At 39.1% G+C, this 23,081-nt stretch overlaps 1 protein-coding gene across 2 annotated transcripts in view; it reads left to right on the top strand.

Moving 5' to 3' along the window:
• Nucleotides 1–1,561: 1,561 nt before the first annotated feature.
• LOC106998050 (thiosulfate sulfurtransferase like domain containing 3) overlaps nt 1,562–23,081 on the top strand; it is a 57,176-nt gene continuing 35,656 nt past the window's right edge. The window contains exons 1-3 of one of the 2 annotated variants that reach the window (XM_028847337.2): nt 1,564–1,774; nt 12,786–12,945; nt 14,475–15,064. In XM_028847337.2, coding sequence (XP_028703170.1) covers nt 1,702–1,774; nt 12,786–12,945; nt 14,475–14,487 — 246 coding nt within the window. In that variant the 5' untranslated portion in view covers nt 1,564–1,701 and the 3' untranslated portion in view covers nt 14,488–15,064. Of the gene's footprint in view, nt 1,775–12,785; nt 12,946–14,474; nt 15,065–23,081 lie in introns of those variants that run through there. The other variant, XM_028847338.2, reaches the window with a different exon arrangement.

The raw sequence follows: 23,081 nt of genomic DNA, 5'->3' as shown, positions 1-23,081 counted from the left end.
TGATTGATTTTTTAAAAGGGATTGAATTAGATTATGGAAATTTAGGTTATTTTCTTCATAAGAAAAAATTTAGAAATTATCAAATACCATACAATACTTAAATTTTCTTGGGAATGACAAATTTCAAATATTGATTTCCAGTGGATGTACCCTTAGCATAACCAAAATCTCCAGAGATTTCAATCTTTGTTTCAAAACTTGACCTAAATTAAGGAAAATTCTGTAACACTAAGTTTTTATTTCTGATGTTCCTCATTTATCTTTTCACTTAATTGAATGTAAAATTTACTACTTGATGGATTATTCAAAGAAAGGAAATTATTTTTAAATGTTAGCCAGTAAGTATGTTTTAGTGCTATTACAATGACATTATAAGAAAACATCAAATAAAAATATAGATTACCTTAAGATTATCTAACCATGTATTTTCCAAATAATGCTAAATATGTTTTTTTTTTTTTTGAGATGGGGTCTAAGTCACCCAGGCTGATCATAGTGCACTATAGCCTCATACTCCTGAGCGCAGGTGACTCTCCTGCCTTAGCCTGCTGGTAACTGGGTCTACAGGTTGGTGCCACAGCACCTGGCCAAATATTTTAATTTTTAACTGTAAATCTATTTGCAGTTAAATATAGCTTTTATTATGCTTGGGAACCAACCTGAGAATAAATAAAAAATAAGATAATGAGGAACTTTGTGTGGTAGGCTTAATAATGACCTCCTGCCCCAAAGATGTTCATGTTCTACAAACCCGAAACTTGTGAATATGTTACCTTCACTGGCAAAAGGGACTTCGAAGATGTGATTAAACTAAGTGTCTTGGGATGAGAAGATTATCATGGATTATCTCTGTGGTCTGAATGTAAAGGTCCTTATAAAAGAGAGGCAGCAGAGTCAGAGGAAGAGAGGGAGATGTGATAACAGAAGCAGGAGTCAGAATCAGGGATTTGAAGCTCAAAGCTGTTGGCTTTGAAGATGGAGAAGGAGGCCATGAGAGCCAAGGAATGCAGGCAACCACTATAAGATAGAAAAGACAAGTCAAGAAATTCTACTCTGGAGCTCAGAAGAAACACAGGCTTGCTGACACTTTGATTTTAGCCAAGTGAGACTTCTAATCTACAGAACTGTAGATAATAAACTTGTGTTGTTTTAAGCCAGTAAATTTGGGGTAATTTGTTACGGTAGCAATAGGAAACTGACACATATTATACAATAGTTGGACATAACTCTGACAAACCTATAGTCAAATATCATCAGTTCGTGGAGGAAAGATGACAACATGACATTATTTTAATGCCTACATCAGTTGAACCAGCTATTAGAGTTAAAACAATTCTTAGAAAAGTTATCCATGTAGTCAGTTTTAAACAAATCCAATGTATGAAAATCATGTTATAAGGTAAATTGGAAAAGTTTATTTACTTTAAATCTTAAATAATGTGTCACATTTTCTGCTTTCTATTTTTAAACTTTGTGTCTCCTACAAAATAATAAAAACAAAAAAAAAGTAAGCATAACCTTTAGTTTCTTTCCAAATGCCTTTAGGTTTTAAAGCAGTAATTACACCTTGCGGCACTACCTGGTTCGGCCGGTGCCTGGCTGGAGGGCGCCGGAGAGCCTGGAGCAGCGCGCCCGGAGGCGGGAGCAGGAGGAGGAAGAGGAGGGGGAGGTGGGCAGTAGCGCGGCGGCTGCCAGTCCGCAATGGTGCCACCCTGGTTGCTGCTCGGGACTGAGCGCAGGGCTGTCCTCGGGTCCGCGAAGGCTGCGCTCTGCGGTGAGCTTGGTGGTCACTGGGAAAAGGGAGAGGGCCTAACTTTGGACTTCAGGCAAGGGTTAACATTGGTGGGGGTGCTCGCTTCTTTAGACTTCCAGTTAAAAGTCAGACCCATCACTCTTGGCACCTGGGAATGTAACACCCACTAGCAGTTCTTGTTCGAAGATCTCGGGCTACCCGAACCTGTGGGCGCCCTGGGGAAGCAGGGACAGAAGTAAACATTGCTCCAGCCACGTCGTGTGGGAGGGCGTTTATATTGGTAGTGGTGCTTGACTGAGCAATACATGAAGGCCAATTTTGCGACTCAGAGGAGTGAGCAAGATAGCCAGTCCCTGCCCGCGAGAGTCTAATGCCGAGCCCAGCCTTGCGAGTTACATTTGTGACCCGCTAGAGAGCAGCGCTCGGCGCTTCATGAAACAGCCACCTAGAACTATAACGTGTTAGAACTATAAAAATACCACCCCTCATTTTACCGATGAGCCAGCAGAAACCAGATAAGTGAAGGTGGTTACCGGAGGCGTTGGGTCTAGAACTCAAAGCGGTCCCTTCTTTTCGCTTTGCATGCCGCCTCTCCAGCACCAACTTTTATCTGTGGATGCAGCTACAGGAACCCAGCATTAACACAGCTTCCCCCCAGCCCCACCTACCTATTTTAACTGTTGGTAAGTCGTCTGTGGTTTAAGAGGTGCTTTTGTATGCAATTTTTTTTTCTTTTCTTCCTCTCTCTCTCTCTCTTTTTCTTTTGTTTTGTTTTTGTAGAGATGGGGTTTTAGCTGTGTTTCTCAGACTGGTCTCCAACTCCTGGCCTCAAGTGATCCTCCTGCCTCGGCCTCCCACAGTGTTGGAATTACAGGTGTGAGCTACTGCTCCTGGCCTCAGACTGTTTCCTTTCACCTTTATTAAAGAATCATTTGGTGGGGCGCGGTGGCTCTTGCCTGTAATCCTAGCACTGGGAGGCTGAGCTTTTTGAGCTCAGAAGTTCAAGACCAGCCTGGCCAACATGGTGAAACCCTGTCTGTAGAAAAAATTAGCTACTTATGGTGGCACACACCTGTAGTCCCAGCTACTTGAGGGGGCTGAGGCAGGAGAATCACTTGAGCCCAGGAGGTCGAGGCTGCAGTGAGCCGAGATCACATCACTGCACTCCACCCCAGGTGACAAAGTGAGACCCTGTCTTTAAAAAAAAAAAAAAAAAAAGAATCATTTATTGAGCTCTGGGACTGGCGTGGTGGCTCACACCTATCATCTCAGCATTTTGGGAGGCCAAGGCAGGAGGACTGCTTGAGCCCAGGGGTTCGAGACCAGCCTTGGCAACATAGTGATACCCCATCTCTACTAAAAATGAAAAAAAGAAACAAAACAAAACAAAACAAAAACCCAGCATGGTAGCACACACATGTAGTCCCGGCTACCGGTGAGACTTAGGTGGGAGAACTTGCTTAAGTCTGGGAGGTCTAGGATTCAGTGAGTCACGACTACTGCACTCCAGCCTGGGCCACAGAGCAAGACCTTGTCTCAAACATGAAAAATCAACCATTTATTGAGCTCCTAAACTGCCAGGCTTCCTGCTGGTGATACGGCTTCTGCAGCTCAGTTCACCCATTTCTAGGGAAGGCAGACACAAGTAATCACCACACACAGCCCAGTCAAGTGACACTGCAATGGAAAGAACAACTGACTCTGAGTTCTAGAAAGTATTAGAAAAAGGTACCTTTTTTATTTAAATAATTATGCTGTAATACAAAAATTAGCCAAGCTCTTGTAGTCCCAGCTACTAAAGAGGCTTAGGTGGAAGGATTACTTGAGCCTGGGAGATCATGCCACTTCACTTCAGTCTGGTCACCAGAGCGAGACCCTGCCTCAAAATAAATAAATATACATATAAAATTATGCTGGTGGTTGGGCACAGTGGCTCACGCCTGTAATCCCAGCACTTTGGGAGGCCGAGGTGGGTGGATCACCTTATGTCAGGAGGTTCGAGACCAGCCTGGCCAACATGGTGAAACCCTACCTCTACTAAAAATACAAAAATTAGCCAGGTGTGGTAGCACGTGCCTGTAATCCCAGTTACTCGAGGGGCTGAGGCAGGAGAATTGCTTGAACCTGGGAGGCAGAGGTTGTAGTGAGCCGAGATCGCACTATTATACTCCAGCCTGGGTGACAGGACAAGATGCCATCTCAAAAAAAAAAAAAAAAAATGCTAGTATTAAATGATTCTATCCTCATATTAAAACAAAATGCAACATGTGGCTCCTTTATATATCCTCCCCCTCCCACTCTTCTCCCCAGACATGGCTTGATACACACCCTTCTAAACACTTGTCTATGAATATACATAAATAAAAGTACGTAAAAATACTGTATATACAAATGTGATCTGTGCATACTTTTCTGCAGTTTTTTCTCAGGTATTCAGAAGCCTTCCATGGTGGGAAATGTAACTCTCTTAACTGCCACATATGTTCCACCATTTCACCAGTCACCTATTGATGAACATTTTGATTTCCAATTTTTTTGCTATTATAAAGTTGTTCAGTAATTATCGTTGTACATACCACTTTGCGTATTTGTACAAATATTTTACTAAAATAGATATCTAGATGCGCAATTGTTAGATTAAAGGGGAGGTGGCAAGGGATATTTAACTGGGCCTTAAAGGAGAGTAAGAATGTTTCATGGAGAGATGAGGGAGAAAGATATTTCTTTGAGAATGGGCAGTATGTATAAATCACGAAAGAAAGGCAGAAATAGATATTGATTGATTGCACTGTATATACATTACCTTAAAGCTGATAGGTTTAAATGATAATAATATTCCTATTTTACAAATGAGAAACTAAGTCCTAAAAATTTTAAGTAATTTCTGTAGGGTTACAGGGGTAAGTGGGTAAGCCAGAATGTGAATCTAGGTTTATCTGACTCTAAAATCCCTCCTCTTTTCATTATAAAACTGTATTTAGAGCACACATATACTTTTTTTTTTTTTTTTTTGGAGATAGTCTTGCTCTGTTACCCAGGCTGGAGTGCAGTGGCACAATCTCCATTCACTGCAACCTCTGCCTCACGGGTTCAATTCTCCTACCTCAGCCTCCTGAGTAGCTGGGAATACAGGCACGTGCCACCACGCCCAGCTAATTTTTGTATTTTCAGTAGAGACGGGGGTTTCACCATGTTGGTCAGGCTGGTCTCAAACTCCTGACCTCGTGATCCGCCCTCCTCGGCCTCCCGAAGTGCTGGGATTACAGGCGTGAGCCACTACGCCCGACCAGGAGCACACATATACTTTTGATGTAGCTGGAGGATAGGGCAATTGGGGCCTAAGAGGAGAAATGGGGGGAGGAGTGGGTTTGGTAAACTGCTGGTAAGCGGTTGTTGAAAGGCATTAAGGAACATACTAAGGAGCTTGGATTCTATCCTGTGTTGTAATGCCGCAGTGAATATCCAGGTGATATTAGGTTTACTAATGTGGAAACTGTAAAACTGGAGGTTATTCAAAGGTTAGGCTGAAAATGTGAAAATCAGGTGCAGTCTGTATTACTCTTGAAAATCTTTCCTCTAGAGAACCACACATCATCTCTCAGTAAATCCTAAATAGCCAGTTTTTCTTCAGTATAGGAACAGATTAGTGTTTCTTTGAGCACAAGATCAAGTGGTTGATTTGCAAGTGGAGCACATGCTGTACATAAAAACACGCACTGTTGGCTTTAAATAATTAATGTGGAATAGAGGCTCATATCATGAGAGGCTTGGGGGAGCTGAGACTCATCAAACAAATAGGCTTGCTTCAGGCTTTTGCTCACTGAGTGGAAAGGCAAGAAAGCTAGTGTTCACTGGTTATTTCCCCCATCCTCCACCTCCCAATAGGAGCATAATTGAATTATAGAAAGTTAAATATCAGTTAGATGACTACAAGAAAAACATAACTATCTTTGATCCAGTTAAAGAAGTTACTTGCTGTCACTATCTTTCACAGTGGCTAAGAGCCAGAATCTTGAGTTTAACATAAATTATAAAATTACCATAGTTTTCCAGTTCCTAACAATGAGCAGTAATGAGCATTATTAATTCAGCCTGCTGGCTCTTTATATTCTGGGAATTCAGAAAACAGCTAGCTGGATGAGAAATAGTTTGATTCTAGGTTAAGATCTCATCTTATAGACACAGTGAATCAACTTTTCAGATCTGAAGGGGGTGAGGAAACCTGTATTTTTAAGTTTTGTTTATTGTGGTAAAATATGTATAAAATGTGATTTTAACTATTTTGAATGTACAATTCAGTAGCATTAATTATATTCACAGTGTTGTGCAACCACTGACACTTTTTATTTCAGTACCAAAATTTTCATCACCCCAAACAGAAACTCACCATTCCTCCTCCCTACAACTCCTGACAACCTCTAACCTACTTTCTGTCTCTATGAATTTGCCTGTTCTAAATATTTCGTATAAATGGAATCATATAATATTTGTCCTTTTGTGTCTGGCTTCATTCAGCATGTTTTCAGGGTGCATCCGTATTGTAGCACGTGTCAGTACTTCATTCATTTTTATGACTAATATTCCATTTTATGTATATATCACATTTTATTTATCCATAATCTGTTGATGAACACTTGGGTCGTTTCTACCTTTTGGTTATTGTGAATACATATGAGCATTAGTGTACAAGTATTTGTTTGAGTCCCTGTTTTCATTTGAGCATATACATGGGAGTGGAATAGCTGGAAACCTGTTCGTTTAAACCTTTATAGCTATTTGTCCATTTGTATGTTACTTTGCTAGCCATGAAAATGACAGATGAAAATAGAAAAGTATGGCTGGTCTGAAGGTAGTGAGTTACCTCAATTCATTGTACAGTCAGATACAGATCGAACTTGTTCTACTCTTTCCTTCCTTTTCACTACTGCACTTGACTAGTCTAAAAAAAAAAAAGAAATAAAAGAGTGTCTATTTTTTATAAGAAGATATGCTTTTTTTGTAACTTACTTTTGGCTTTTCTTAACTACTTAATACATGGAACTGCTGTTCATTTCTTTTGGCCTATGAGCCCTGCAAAAAATTACCAAGGCATTAAGAGCATTGTAAACCCAGAAGGTTTGGGAACCTTAGGTTTATACACAATGTTCAACAACTAGTTTTTTAAATTCAATACTCTTTTGGACAACTTATATTAAATGATGCATATCCCATTGTATAAGTGTACCACTTACAACAGTTGCCTTATTAAACTTCCAGCTTATTGTAGTTTTCCAATGTTACAAAGAATGCTACCCACAAACATAATTACATATATATACACATCTGTATTAACTCATACTAAGATTCCTGTAGGATAGATTCCTAAAACTAAAATTGTGAGGTAAAAAGGATATGCATACTTACAATGTCATTACAGCTAAATTTCCCTTCAAAAGTTTGTAACATTATACACTACCAGCAATGTAGGAAAGTACCCATTTCCTCTTTCCCTCACCAATATTTGATATTATAAATTCTTCTAATTTTTACAAACCTGACAAAATAACAAAATTTTGTTTATATCTTGTATTTCCTTAATTAGTAGTGAGATCAGGCACCTTTTCACATTTTATTGGCTGTTTATATTTCTCATGTCAATTCCATGTTCATATATTTTGACCATTTTTCTATGGGAATTTTTTTCTTTTTCCTAGTTATTTGTATGAACTCTCTTTTATTGACACTAATCTTTTGGTTTTTTTCTATGTCACAAGAATTTTCTTCCTGTTACTTGTATTCAAAGTGTTCATTGTTCTTTTTCCATATATAAATTTAGCATTTTTATGAGATCAAACCTTTATGATTTCTGAGTTTTGTCATGTTTAGAATAGCCTTCCTTTCTTAAGACTGAAATTATCTACTCATGTTTTCTATGAGTACTTTTAGGATATTAGATTTTAGGGCTGGGTGCTGTGGCTCACACCTGTAATCCCAGCCCTTTGGGAGGCCAAGGTGGGCGGATCACGAGGTCAGGAGATTAAGACCATCTTGGCTAACAAGATGAAACCCCATCTCTACTAAAAATACATAAAATTAGCTGGCCATGGTGGCGGGTGCCTGTAGTCCCAGCTACTTGGGAGGCTGAGGCAGGAGAATGGTGTGAACCCGGGAGGTGGAGGTTGCAGTGAGCCGAGATCACACCACTGCACTCCAGCCTGGGCGACAGACAGACTCCATCTCAAAAATAATAATAATAATAATAATAATAATATTTTAGGTTTATATTTGGAATTTAAGCATAAGGAATGAGGTAACAGCCTGCTTAGTGTTTTCTCCTACTTAGTTGGCCTGTTTATTGAATATAATGTCATTTCCTTATTAATTTGCAATGTCACTGTTAGCAGATACCAAATTCTCGTATAAAGTATATTGTAAGTCTCTTTTCTGGACTCAGACTTTTAAACCTTTTCTTATACCAGCTCTACACTACTTAAATCAATTTTACTATATTTAATACTTTAAATAAAATTTGAAGCATACCTGTATAATTTACCTTTTTAACTTTTTTTTCTTTTTTTTTTTTTTTTGAGACAATCTCAGTCTGTCACTTAGGCTGGTGGAGTACAGTGGTACCATCACAGCCCCACTGCAGCCTCCACCTTGTGGGCTCAAACGATCGTCCTGCATCAGCTTCTCTAGTACTGGAACTACAGGCTTGTGCCATCACATCTGGCTAATTTTTTAAAAAGACTTTTAGTAGAGATGGAGTCTCACTGTGTTGCCCAGGCTGTCTCCAACTCCTGGACTCAGGTGATCCTCCCACTTCAGCCTCCCAAAGTGTTGGGATTACAGGCATGAGCCACTGTGCCTGGCCTTATTTACCTTTCTTACAGTGGTCATTTTGTTGTGAAATATGAACATTATTACTTTTTTTGTTATTTTAAAAATCTTTTGGATATTCTTTTTAAAAAATAATTTTAGACCTGTAGAAAAGTTGCAAAAGTAAAACAGTTTCCTTTATTCTTACCAACTTCACATAGTATGAACATCTTACGTAGCGCAATTATTGAAATCAGGAAATTAATATTGATATAATACTGTTAACTAATCTGCAGACTTCAATCTTTCTTGACATTGACACTTTTTAAAAGGGTACTAGTTATTTTGTAGATTTTTTGTCTGAGGCTTTCTTCTAATTAGATTCAGGACATGAATTTTTTTTGCAAGAATACTAAGGAAGTGATATTGTGTGTTCTTCTCAGGGCCTCGTATCAGGAGGCACATGTTGTCAACATGTCTTATTACTAGTGAAGTTATATTTGAATAACTAGTTAAAGTGGTATCTTTCAGGTTTCTCCCTTTGTAATTAGTAAGTATCTCATGGAAAGATATTACCTCATTTCTCATCACACTTTCACCCACTAGATCTGTATCTATCAATGGTTTTTATCTGCAACAATTATTACTGGAGTGTTTGCCTAATGATTTTCTGTTCCCATCATTCCTTCTATATTTATTAGTTGGAAATTCCCGTATAAGGAAGATAATCCCTTCTCCCAATTTATTTATTCAATTATATCCTTATGTCAGTATGGACCCATGGATTTATTTTATTTTATGGGTTCCAATACCATATTATGTTACAATTGTTATGTTACAATATTATATTACAATACCATATTATGTAACAATATGTTGGCACTCTGTATCTGCAGGTTCAACACCAGAGGATTCAAGTCAACTAGAGAGAAAATATTCAGGAAGAAACACCCAAAATAACAATACAACAACAACAACAACAAAAACCCCCCAAAATACAATATAACAACTACTTACGTAGCATTTACATTGTACTAAGGATTATAAGTAAACGAGAAGATTTAAAGTACACAGGAGATGAGCATAACTTATATGCAAATGCTATGCCATTTCATATAAGGGACTTGAGCATCCACAGACTTTGGTATCTAAGGGAGTACTGGAACCAATCCCCTTCAGATACCAGAAGGCGACTATATTTAAGAGATAGAAACAGTGCCAGGCGGGGTGCAGTTGCTCACGCCTGTAATCCCAGCACTTTGGGAGGCTAAGGTGGCAGATCGCAAGGTCAAGAGATCAAGACCATCCTGACCAACATGGTGAAACCCCGTCTCTACTAAAAATACAAAAATTAGCTGGGCATGGTGGCGCGCACCTGTAGTCCCAGCTACTCAGGAGGCTGAGGCAGGAGAATTGCTTGAACCCGAGAGGCGGAGGTTGCAGTGAGCTGAGATTGCGCCATTGCACTTCAGCCTGGTGACAGAGCCAGACTCCATCTCAAAAAAAAAAAAAAAAAAAAAGAAACAGTGCCATTAAGTACTTACAATTGTAGTATAAAGTGTAAGGTCCCCATCTAATCTATGTCTTAATATCTTTGCTTGCAAGGGGAAATGAAATAAAAATTTTCTTAATATTGTAACTTAGATTAAGATTTACAAATTATTTCCATAATTCAGTTACCAGATGCTGAATGTGTATTTACAAGCTCCCACCAATTAAGGGGCTTAGAAAGAGCAGAATATGGAACTGACACAAGGCCAATATCAAACATTCAGGGCAGCACAGGCTGCATCCTGATGCTCACAGTCAGGGGATACATGCATACATGGAAAAACTCCTCTTTTTTGAGATGGAGTTTTGCTGTTGTCGCCCAGGCTGGAGTGCAATGGCACAATCTTGGCTCACTGCAACCTACACCTCCCAGGTTCAAGCGATTCTCCTGCCTCAGTCTCCCAAGTAGGTGGGATTACAGGCACCTGCCACCACACCTAATTTTTGTAATTTTAGTTGAGACGGGGTTTCACCATGTTGGTCAGGCTGGTCTTGAACTCCTGACCTCAGGTGATCCACCCCCCCCCCCTTGGCCTCCCAAACTGCTGGGATTACAGGCATGAGCCACCACACCTGGCCGCCTTTTTTTTTTTTTTTTTTTTTTTTGAGATAGGTTCTCACTGTGTCCTCCAGGCTGGAGTGCAGTGACGTGATCTCAGTTCACTGCAACCCCACCTCCCGGGCTGAAGAGATCCTCCTACCTCGGCCTCCCAAAGTGCTGGGATTACAGGCATAAGCCACCATGCCTGGCTGAAAAATTCTTTTCTGTACTCTCACAACACTTTTGATATCAGATGTGTGGGAGATGTGTGGGTTTTCCAAAACCAAGTAATTCTCCAATTCTCTATGGACACTAACTGGATGTTCTAAAATTTTATTTTGAACTAACTACCCAGAGTTAGCACAGACCCCACAGGCTAAGGGTTCAGTCCCACAAGACTGCCCCTACCTCAGATGCCAGTCACAAGTCCAGGCCTCCCACTCTTCTGACCAACTAGCTGTAAATTGGGGGTTCCCTTGACCCCTTCCTTGGGTTTGATACTTTGCTAGAACTGCTCAAAGAAGTCAGAGAAACAAGTTTATTGATTTATTTGAAAGAATATAATAAAAAATACAGATAAACAGCCAGATGAAGAGGTACACAGTAGGAAGTCTAGAAGGGTCCCATGCACAGGAGCTTCTGTCCCTATAGAGTTGGGGCATTTTATCCTCCCAGCACTTAAATGTGTTCACCAACTAGAAGCTCTCTGAACCCCATTAGAGATATTTATGGAAACTTCATCATGTAGTCATCAGTTATTAACTCAGTCTCCAGCTGCTCTTACCTCCTGGAGGATGAGAATGGGGCTGAGTTCCAAGCTCCTAATCACAGTTGGGTCTTTCTGGTGACCAGCCCCCATCCTGAAGCTATCCATGAACCTACCAAGAGTCACTTCATTAGAACAAAAGAATCTATCACCCAGGAAATTCCAAGGGATTTGGGAGCTCTGTGTCAGGAAGTGGAGTACAAAACGAAATACATTAAAACAAAAGATGCTCCCAGCACCCCCCGACCACCATCACTCAGGAAATTATAAGGGTTTTAGGACCTCTTGTATCAGGAACCAGGAGCACAGACCAAATATATATTTATTATGTCACTGTGCAAAATACATACCTAGAATACATTGTTTATTAAAGCAAAAAAATTGACGATAGTTAACTGACTGGAACAGGGGGGAAATTCGTTTAACCTATTATTTCCAGCTATTAATAGTGATATCACTTTGAAGTTGCCTAAATTGTTTATTTTTTCCAGGTTTGAAGTAAATAATGGGAAACCACCACAATTTTTATACTGCTATTTCTAATGATGTCACTTATAAGGAACTTGAAAACCTGTTGAATTCTAAAAATATTATGTTAATCGATGTTACAGAGACATGGGGAATTCTGGAGTATCGAAAAATCCCTGGGTCGCCATCCCATTACTGGGTATATACCCAAAGGATTACAAATTATGCTGCTATAAAGACACATGCACACGTATGTTTATTGCAGCACTATTCACAATAGCAAAGACTTGGAATCAACCCAAATGTCCATCAGTGACAGATTGGATTAAGAAAATGTGGCACATATACACCATGGAATACTATGCAGCCATCAAAAAGGATGAGTTTGAGTCCTTTGTAGGGACTTGGATGCAGCTGGAATCCATCATTCTTAGCAAACTATCACAAGAACAGAAAACCAAACACCGCATGTTCTCACTCATAGGTGGGAACTGAACAATGAGATCACTCGGACTCAGGAAGGGGAACATCACACACCGGGGCCTATCATGGGGAGGGGGGAGGGGGGAGGGATTGCATTGGGAGTTATACCTGATGTAAATGACGAGTTGATGGGTGCAGCACAGCAACATGGCACAAGTATACATATGTAACAAACCTGCACGTTATGCACATGTACCCTACAACTTAAAGTATAATAATAATAAATAAATTAAAAAAAAAAAAGAAAAAAAAAAAAAAAAAAAAAGATGCAAAGATAAAAAAAAAAAAAAAAAAAAAAAAAAAAAGAAAAATCCCTGGGTCTATCAATATACCATGTAAATGACATGTGTCTTAAATTATTAAAAAACATATAAATAATTTACTATATCTAAAATCTAATTGAAATTCTTAACATTTTCTTTCAGTGGATGAGGTAGGTGAAGCTCTACAGATGAACCCAAGAGACTTCAAAGAGAAGTACAATGAAGTAAAGCCCTCCAAATCTGACCACCTAGTGTTTTCTTGTTTAGCCGGAGTGAGAAGGAAGGCGGCCCTGGACACAGCAGTATCTCTGGGCTTTCACAGGTGTGTAGATGAAGGAAAAAATGGATGCATAAATGTATAATGCAATGTTTCATATATATTACATTTTTATATGTCTAAGAATTTCTTGTAATTATTGTCAGTAAGGCAGGATAGCAAAACTAAGGGCTTCTTGTCATCTTACTCAAAAGCAACACAATCTTTTACATAGGTGGAGTCTAAATTGTATGGTGAATAGCCATGGAATTATTTATCTCTAAATTTCCTATCTTCTGTTATAAAGTACAGAAAATGTTTATAGCGGCCGGGCGCGGTGGTTCACGCCTGTAATCCCAGCACTTTGGGAGGCTGAGGCAGGTGGATCACGAGATCAGGAGATCGACACCATCCTGGCCAACATAGTGAAACCCTGTCACTACTAAAAATACAAAAATTAGCTGGGCATGGTGGTGCACTCCTGTAGTCCCAGCTACTTGGAAGGCTGAGGCAGGAGAATCGCTTGAACCTGGGAAGCAGAGGTTGGAGTGAGCCGAGATCACACCACTGCACTCCAGCCTGGCAACAGAGCGAGACTCTGTCTCAAAAAAAAGTTTATAGCACTATTTGATGTATGTTTTCAGTGCTCAACACTATGCCAGAGGATAGGAAGAATGGGTAACCTATGAATTTTCAGAGAAGAAACAAGGAAATTGAATTTTTGGAATACAAGTTGGCTCTTTCCTTATGTACATGCAGCCTAGGATAGTGGAATGAGCAAAATAATAAAAATCTAGTCCTGGCACCACTGATTACGGTAAGGGGATTTTTGTATAAGTCAATTAGTTGTTGAATCATTTTCTCATCTGTAAATTGAAAATGGTACTCTCACCTGAGATAATGCATGTTACTTGCCATGGAAATACAAGGGTTGGGATTCTAGGAATTAATTTTTAAGTAGCTTAGTGTCATTCAATAGTATTCTAAAAGACCAGGTTACTTATATTACCTAATCATGTATGACGTTTGTGTTAGTATACCTTCTATTCATCAAAGGGGCTATAAGCTAGACCTGCAGATTAACATGCAGATGTGGCCTTAAAAAAAAAAAAAAATCAATTAATCTGGGATCCAGAGAAGTAGGTGAAATTTGAACAACGCAAATACATTAACAGCTTCTAAAGACTTATAACAGTGTTATGACCAGCATGGTAGTGATGAAATTTGCAATTTAAAAAATTAAAATTGGGCCGGGTGCGGTGGCTCATACCTATAATCCGAGCACTTTGGGAGGCTGAGGAGGGTGGATCACGATGTCAGGAGATCAAGACCATCCTGCCCAACATAGTGAAACCACCCGTCTCTACTAAAATACAAAAAATCATCTGGGCATGGTGGCGGCAGCCTGTCCCAGCTATTCGGGGCTGAGGCAGGAGAATTGCTTGAATCCGGGAGGCGGAAGTTGCAGTGAGCCGAGATTGCGCCACTGCACTCCAGCCTGGCAACAGCGTGAGACTCTGTCTCAAAAAAAAATAAATAAAATAAAAATTTTGATTAATATGGGGATAATCAGAACAGTGGTTGCTGTTCTACAGGGAAGAAGATTAACTGGAAAAGGCAAGGAGGAGCCGGGCACGGTGGCTCAGGCCTGTAATCCCAGCACTTTGGGATGCCTAGGCAGGCAGATCGCTTGAGCTCAGGAGTTCAAAACCAGCCTGGGCAACATGGTGAAACCCAGTCTCTACAAAAAAAATACAAAAAATTAGCCAGCCACGGTGGTGCGTGCCACCACTCAGGGGGCTAAAGCAAGAGGATCACTTGAACCCTGGAAGATCACACCACTGCACTCCAGCTTGGGTGACAGAGTGAGATCCTGTCTCAGAACAACAACAACAACAAAATTGAAAAACAAAAAACAAAAGGCAAGGAGAGAACTTTCTAGGGTGATGGAAATGTTCTGTATCTTGACTGAGGTATTGGTACATAGGTATATACATTTGTCAAAACACACTGAACACTTAAATGTACATTTTTGGTAAGTGATTATACCTCAGTTTAAAAATAATGAGAACAAATGCCTAAATGTAAATGACTCCCACTAGCATGGGTATATTCCTTTGGAGTGTTAAGTCCTACACTTATTAGTGTGCTAATGCACTGGTGGCAAAATAAACCTGTTTTCTCTTGTCTGTGCCTCTTTAGACCCATGTATTTTTAGACTCACTCATGCAGTCATTCTTGTAGTAACTATAAGGACTTGTTTTTTCCTAAATGAGATGGAAGGCCATTGAAGAATCTGGGGTGGGGATGCAATTTGATCACCTTGAACTTCTATTTCTGACAATGTCAGAAATATATATATTTCTGTCAGTGCATGTGTGTGTATGTACATATATATACACACACACACACATACACACACACATAGAAGAGCCATAATCTCAGGGAGAAGGAAAATTGTAGACAATGAACCAACATTGAAGTACTGGGCCCATCAAGGAATAGGATTCTGGGTAAATACATCAGGCTTTTAGTCGGAATCCCTGAAAAGCTATGCCCTAGAAGTAGAGGTGAACCAGAAATTCACAACCCCCACAAGAACTCAAAACAAGCTTTGAATCAACTAAATCCCTGAACGACTTAAGGTGATCTTCCTAATATCTTAAGGGCCTACCAGAAGTAAATCCTCTCTAGAGAAAGATACCATTATCTAGCTAGAGCAGAGGTTGGCAATAATAAATCTTTTAGTGTTGTGGCCAATTAGGTTTCTATTGCAACTGCTCAACTCTGCTGTTGCAGCACAAAAGCAGCCACAGACAATACATAATGTGACTATTCCAGTAACTCTACTTATGGCCACTTAGGTTTGAATTTTGTTTCATGTGTTGTCAAATATTATTCCTCATTTGATTATTTTTCAATCATTTAAACATACAGCAAACATTCTTAACTTAAAGCCAGGCAAAAACAGGTAGCAGGTCAAATTTGGTCCATGGGGCATAATTTGTAGATCCCTGAGCTACAGTCACAAATTATCCTTACAGTTTTTCACAAAGAATTTCACCTTACAATTTTCACACACAATTTCAGTATTCTACCAAAAATTACTAAGCACAGCAGTCAATAGGACTTTATGATTGAGAAACAATGGAAAAACATGACAAGAGAAATGGATCCACAGAAGATCTACAGATTGGGAGTTTTCAGACACAGACTTTAAAATAACTGTGATTAATATATTCAGTAACTTTGATTAAACACCCATTAGAAGGTAGACAGGTTTAATGGCAGATTAGACACGCCTAATGACAGGATTAGTGAAAATGGAGAAATCAGAGGTACATGTCTTAATATGGATGACTCTTACAATGTTGAGGGGAAAAAGCAAATTACAGAAACATATACAGTATAGTTTTTTTTTTTTTTTGACAAGGTTTTTCACTGTTACCAAGACTGAAATGCAGTGGCAAGATCACAGCTCATTGCAACCTATACCTCCTGGGCTGAAGCAATCCTCCCATCTCACCCTCCAGAGTAGCTGGGGCTACAGGCACACACCGCCACACCTGGGTAGTTTTTTCACTTTTTGTAGAGACAGGGTCTCGCTATGTGGCCCAGGTTGGTCTCAAACTCCTAGCCTCAGCTGATCCTACTCTTCTGCCTCCCAAAGCACTGGGATTACAGGCATGAGCCACCATGCCTGACCAGTATAGTTTTTAAACATATAAAATATTATATTATTATTTAGGCATATGGACATATATAGTGTACATATAAATAAATTATAAAAATAATAAATATCTAATTCTGAATGGTTTCCAATAGGGGAAGGGAGAGGAACACAATAGGCTTTAACAGTATTGTTGACAATTTTATTTAACATGTTTGGTAGGTAAGCACTTATTTTTACCTTTTGTATGCATGGGACAGGAACTGTTATCCCCACTTGGCTACACCTGAACAAGACTATACAATTATACCTTTGGATTCCTGGTACCCCCCCCTTTTTTTTTTTTAAGAAAAAACTTGATAATGTATTCTATTTACCCAAATAAACAAAGGGTTAATAAATTAGAATAATGTTATCTTCTATATTAGCTCAAACTTATAAAGACAATTTTTGTTGTCAGTTATTCTGATATATTTAACAAATTTTATGTGTGTATATATATGTGTATATATGTGTGTGCATATATGTGTGTGTGTATATATATATGTGTATGTGTGTATATATATATTTTTTAGATGGAGTCTCGCTCTGTTACCCAGGCTGGAGTGCACTGGCAGGATCTTGGCTCACTGCAAGTTCCACCTCCCGAATTCACACCATTCTCCTGCCTCAGCCTCCCGAGTAGCTGGGACCACAGGCACCCGCCACCATGCCCAGCTAATTTTTTTTCTATTTTTAGTAGAGATGGGGTTTCACCATGTTAGCCGGGATGGTCTTGATCTCCTGACCTCGTGATCTGCCCACCTTGGCTTCCCAAAGTGCTGGATTACAGGCATGAGCCACCGTACCTGGCCTTTTTTTTTTGAGACAGGGAGACAGGTTCTCACTCTTTCTCCCAGGCTGGAGTGCAGTGGTGCAATCTCCTTTCACTGCAACCTCTGGCTCTAGACAAATTATACATTTTTTTTTTTTAAACCAGGTCTCACTCTGTCTCCCGAGTGGAGTGCAGTGGCATCATCACAGCTCACTGCAGCTTGACTTCCTGGGCAGCTCACGTGATTCTCCTGCCTCAGCCTCCTGGGTAGCTAGGACAAAAGGCACATACCACCACACTGAGCTAATTTTTCTAATTTTTGTAGAAGCGGGGTTTCACCATGTTTCCCAGGCTGGTCCCAAACTCCTGGGTTCAAGCAATCACCCTGCCTTGGCCTCCCAAAGTGTTGGGACTACAGGCATGAGCCACAGCACCTGGCCTTATGCCAACAAAACTCTTAGGAGTAAAACCATTATTAAGATCTGTAGTATCAGAGACCTCAAAATGTGAATATACAGCATATGATTTAATACATCATTTAATAAATGTCTTTATTTGAATAATGGGAGAATATCACTTTTACTTTGATAATATAAGGGTAGATCAAAAGTTTTAGGTATGTATGAGAAAAGCCAGATTACATTTTTAAATGCTCTATGTACTCTACATCTTTCATAATGGAATAGGAGGAAGATGTCCTGAAAAAACTGGCAACAGTGGATAGCCTCAGAGTTCTAAATCAATCAAAGTATCTCAGGTTTCTTTCATTCACATCATCTTTCTTCTCTGCTTATGATCTCAGTGGGGTTTCTTGGATTCTGAGATAATGTGCCCTTTTGCTATCTAGAATGTATATGCCATAGAAATACTGGATAGAGGTAGTAGGATCAGCAGCTAATCTATGAGAAATTTTGTATGATTAGACACAAAAAATTGAATGCTTGTCTTACCATCCAGTAAAAAACATTTTTCAGTGCCCCAAAAAACAGCAATTTATTAATGGAAAAATATAATTTTACCACCACCACTTTTTAATGCTAAAAGTTTCTCTGGGAGCAAAGGATTAAGAAGAAAAAAAGAAATTTTAATAAGGTATTATTATTATTATTTTTTGAGACAGAGTCTGGCTCTGTTGACCAGGCTGGAGTACATTGGCTCGATCTCAGCTCACTGCAACCTCTGCCTCCCGGGCAGGTTCAAGCAATTCTCCTGCCTCAGCCTCCCAAGTAGCTGGGACTACAGGCACACGCTGCCACACCTGGCTAATTTTTTGTATTTTAGTAGAGATAGGGTTTCACTGTGTTGCCCAGGCTGTTCTCGAACTCCTGAGCTCAGGCAATTCGCTTGCCTCAGCCTCCCAAAGTGCTAGTATTATAGGCGTGAACCACCATGCCCGGCCAATAAGGTATTATAATGGCAGAATGTGGTTGAAGTGAATCCAAATAAGCATAATAATTGTTCCTACTTCACAGTAAAGTTTTGAAGATTAAATCAGATAACACATGTCAAATATTTAATACTTTGCCACTATTTATTACTGTGTGAATATGTACAATATGATACCTGTTTGTAGGCAGCTGATATTTTGTGTTACTGTTTGCATTAATTTAACATTAATGGGTAAAGATGGCAGGTGAAAACTCCTAAACATATGGGGGCAGGAATGGCAGTGGACTCCTTACTGAAAACAAGAAGATAAAGTGAAACTGAATACTGAACCGTGAGCTAGCTTCTTGCCTTATTTCGTCTCAGAACTGACAGCCCAGCTCCTATTACCTGAGATAAGCTTTCTCTCCAGAAAAATTAACCCACCTGAAGAAAAACCTTTAAAAAACCATGTTGGGGGTGTGAGACACGGCTAAGGAAAATGTTGTGCTGTTCTCTTACCTATAATGAAGCTCACCACTGAAAAGTCCTACCCATGTACACAGAGATGTTCCAGTTAGTTTTCTCTGTCTCTCTCAAATATGAAGGATCCCGAGACAATTACGGCCAAGATTCTAACTTGAAAGACTACGACCAAACCAAACAGCAAAAAGGAACTTAAAGGAAATAGTTTGAATAGCCCTTATCTGAAACAGCTGGGACCAGAAGTGTCTCAAACTTTGAAGTATCTGCCTATATATGCGGTATCTTGGGGATGGGATCCAAGTCTAAACAAAATTCAGTTATATTTCATGTATACTTAATACAAATAGCCTGAAGTTAATTTTATACAGTAGTTTGAAATAATTGTGTACATGAAACAAAGTTTTGACTGTGACCCATCACATAAAATCAGATAGGGAATTTTCTACTTGTGGCATCATGTTGGCACTCAAGAAGTTTTGGGTTTTGGACAATTTGGATTTCAGATTTTCAGATTATGGATGCTCAACCTGTAGCGTTAATGCAGGGAACAAAGAAAATTTTAAAACAACCAAAACTAAGTTAATATCCTTAGAATTTTGAGAAGCCATTGCACTCTCCAGAACAAGGTACTACTTAAAAGACTTAGATTACCAGCTAAGTGGAGTGTCTCATGCCTGTAATCCCAGGGCTTTGGGAGATCGAGGTAGGAGGATCACTTGAGGCCAGAAGTTTGAGACCAGCCTGGGAAACACAGTGAGACCCCTATTTCCTCAAAAAATTTAAAAATTAGCTGTGCAGCCATAGTCCTAGCTACTGAGGAGACTGAAGTGGAGGACTGCTTGAACTCAGGAGTTCAAGGTTACAGTGAGCTGTGATGGTGCCACTGCGCTACAACCTGGGTGACAGAGGGAGACCTTATCTATGGTGAAAGAAAAAGACTTGGATTCCCCATATCTTAAATGCAAGAGAAAACAAAGGGAAGTCCCAATATGATCAATTCTATTATGAGAACTATGTTACTTGGACAGTAGTCAGTCCTGACTGAAGGCTGTAGAACTCCAACAAGTCTCCCTGTGATTTGGAGAATAAAAAATGACAAACGATTCTGATGATCAATTAATAGAAGATACAAATGAAGCTGAACAAATTACAACCAAGGCAATTACTACTTGCAGAAATACAAAAATATGATAAAGAAAATGTAATCATGGTATGCTATAGAAGACAATATTATGTATATTTATATATTAGATATGAATTTAACAAAAATTATACAATTAAGTGATGACAGGAGTAGAAGTCCCAGTGTAAGATCAGGTTAGGGAAGGAGAATAGGGGAAGTATGAAAAGCAAAATCATCTTCCATAGCAGGGAGTTAGATAATATTTATATTAAAAAAAAAAATGAGGGGAGTGTAGGAGGCAATATGGTAATATATTTGGAGGTCAGATGCCCAGATTTTAAAAAATGCTTTATTTATTTTTTAATAAACAGAGACAGAGTCTCGCTTTGTTGCCCAGGCTGGTGTCGAACACCTTGCCTCAATCCTCTTGCCTCAGCCTCCCAAAATGCTGGGATTATAGGCATGAGCCACCACGTCTGATCAAATGCCCAGATACTAAGAATAAGAATCTAATCCAAGCTCTGTCACTTACTTAATCTGTGACTGGGTAAATTACTTAATATTTCTGCTCCAGAGTTTCATCATCTTTAAAATGATTGTTCTAAGAATTTACTTCATAAATGCAGAGAGCTTAGAACATAATTGGCACACTTTTAATAAGTGTTCAAATAAATGTAATTAAAACCTTGTCACTTGGACATGTGGAAGTAAACAGCAGAGAAGTGACTAAAAGTTGAAAGTGGCTGCCTCTGGAGAATGGGAATGAGAGGTAGGGAGAATGGGACAGGGGTCTAACATTGTCTCTATAATGTCTTACAGCAACACTGTCCAACAGAATTTTTTTTTTTTTTTTGAGACAGAGTCTTACTCTATTATCCAGGCTGCCCAGGCCAGAGTGCAGTGGCATGATCTCAGCTCACCACAGCCTCTGCCTCCCAGGTTCAAGCAATTCTCCTGCCTCAGCCTCCTGAGTAGCTGGGATTACAGGCACCTGCCACTACGCCTGGCTAATTTTTTTATTTTTTAGTAGAGAGGGGGGTTCACCATGTTGGCCAGGCTGGTCTCGAACTCCTGACCTCAGGTGATCCACCTGCCTCGGTCTCCCAAAGTGCTGGGATTGCAGGCGTGAGCCACTGCACCTGGCCCAATATAATTTTAATGCAAACCATTACATGATTTTAAATCTTACACTTAAAAAATTTAAAAGTAAAGTGAAATTAATTTTAATGTTTTATTTAATCCTATGTATCCAAAATATTTAAAATATGTAATCATTATAAACAAATTAGAGATTTTATATTCTTTTGTTTTGTACTATTTGAAACCCAACGTATATTTTTACATTTACAGCACATCTCAATTCACACTAGCCACATTTTAAGCGTTCAATAACCACAAGTGGCTAGTATCTATCACACTGGGCAATGCAACCTATTTGATTTTTAAAAACAATACATATCATCAATGGCTATTAAATCATAGAGAAACCCAGCCATTTTATGTCTCCTGATTAAAAACTACTACTTCATTTGTACAGTGGTCTACCAAAAAAAAAAAAAAAAAAAAAAGACAGACAAAAGGAAGCAAGCAAACAAGCAAGCCTGAATCTGATCAAGCCTGTAGATTCAATCACCAATTTACAGAAAATATGGAGGAGAAAATAACACAATAAATGGCATGTCAAGGATGCAATCAGCAAAATCCAGATGGTGAGAGACTCTTAATAGACAAGCAAACCAAAGACAGAAATTTTAAAAATGTGACTGAGAAGGAATTCATGAATTTAAAAAGACATGGCCGGGTGCAGTGGCGCATGCCTGTAATCTCAGCACTTTGGGAGGCTGAAGTGGACAGATCACTTAAGGTCAGGAGTTCCAGACCAGCCAGGCTAACATGGCAAAGCCCTGTCTCTAGTAATACAAAAAATCAGCCAGGGGTGCTGGCACGTGCCACAGCTACTCTGGAGGCTGAGGCAGGAGAATCACTTGAACCCAGGAGGCCAAGGTTGCAGTGAGCAAGATTGCGCCACTGCACTCCTGCCTGGGTAACACAGAGAGACTCTGTCTAAAAAAAAAAAAATAAAATAAAATAATAAAAAGACAAAAGATTTGTTAATAAATTGTAATGTGTGATCCTTATTTAGATCCCGACTAGAACTCTTTGACAATTTTTATACTTGTGAAATAACTGAAAATCCGATATTATTTTTACTAATTCTTTTTGAGGCACAATAATACTTTTAGTTTTTTAAAAGAACTATTATTTATTAGGAATACATGCTGAAATATTTATGAATTACATGATATCTAGGATTTGCTTCAAAATAACATGGGGGATGGCAAACTGGGGAAAGTGGGTGCAAGTTTAGATGAAATGAAATTGGTCATAAATTGACAACTACTGAAGCTGGATGATAGATACATGGAGGTTCCTTACATTACTTTATTCCTGTATGTTGTTTTAAATTTTCCACAATAAGAGATTGAAAACAAAACTATGAGGCATGGTATTAATTTTAAAAATAAAAACTTAAAAGACTATAGGTCTTACCTAAGCCCAACATTAATTCCTTCAGACCTGAGGAGAGCTTTTTTTCTTATTAAGCCTAGGAAACCTATGTATGTTATCAGTCTTGACTTTACACATAGTCTCCCTTTCCAGTTCATCTGATACTCTCCATCAGGAATATATTTTCTATTTAAAATGTTTATAAATGATTTGAAATTACCCCCTTGACAACCTAT

Source organism: Macaca mulatta, chromosome 4, assembly GCF_049350105.2.
Source record: "Macaca mulatta isolate MMU2019108-1 chromosome 4, T2T-MMU8v2.0, whole genome shotgun sequence".
Taxonomy (NCBI): Eukaryota; Metazoa; Chordata; class Mammalia; order Primates; family Cercopithecidae; genus Macaca; species Macaca mulatta.
This window is presented reverse-complemented; position numbering and strand designations above follow the sequence as displayed.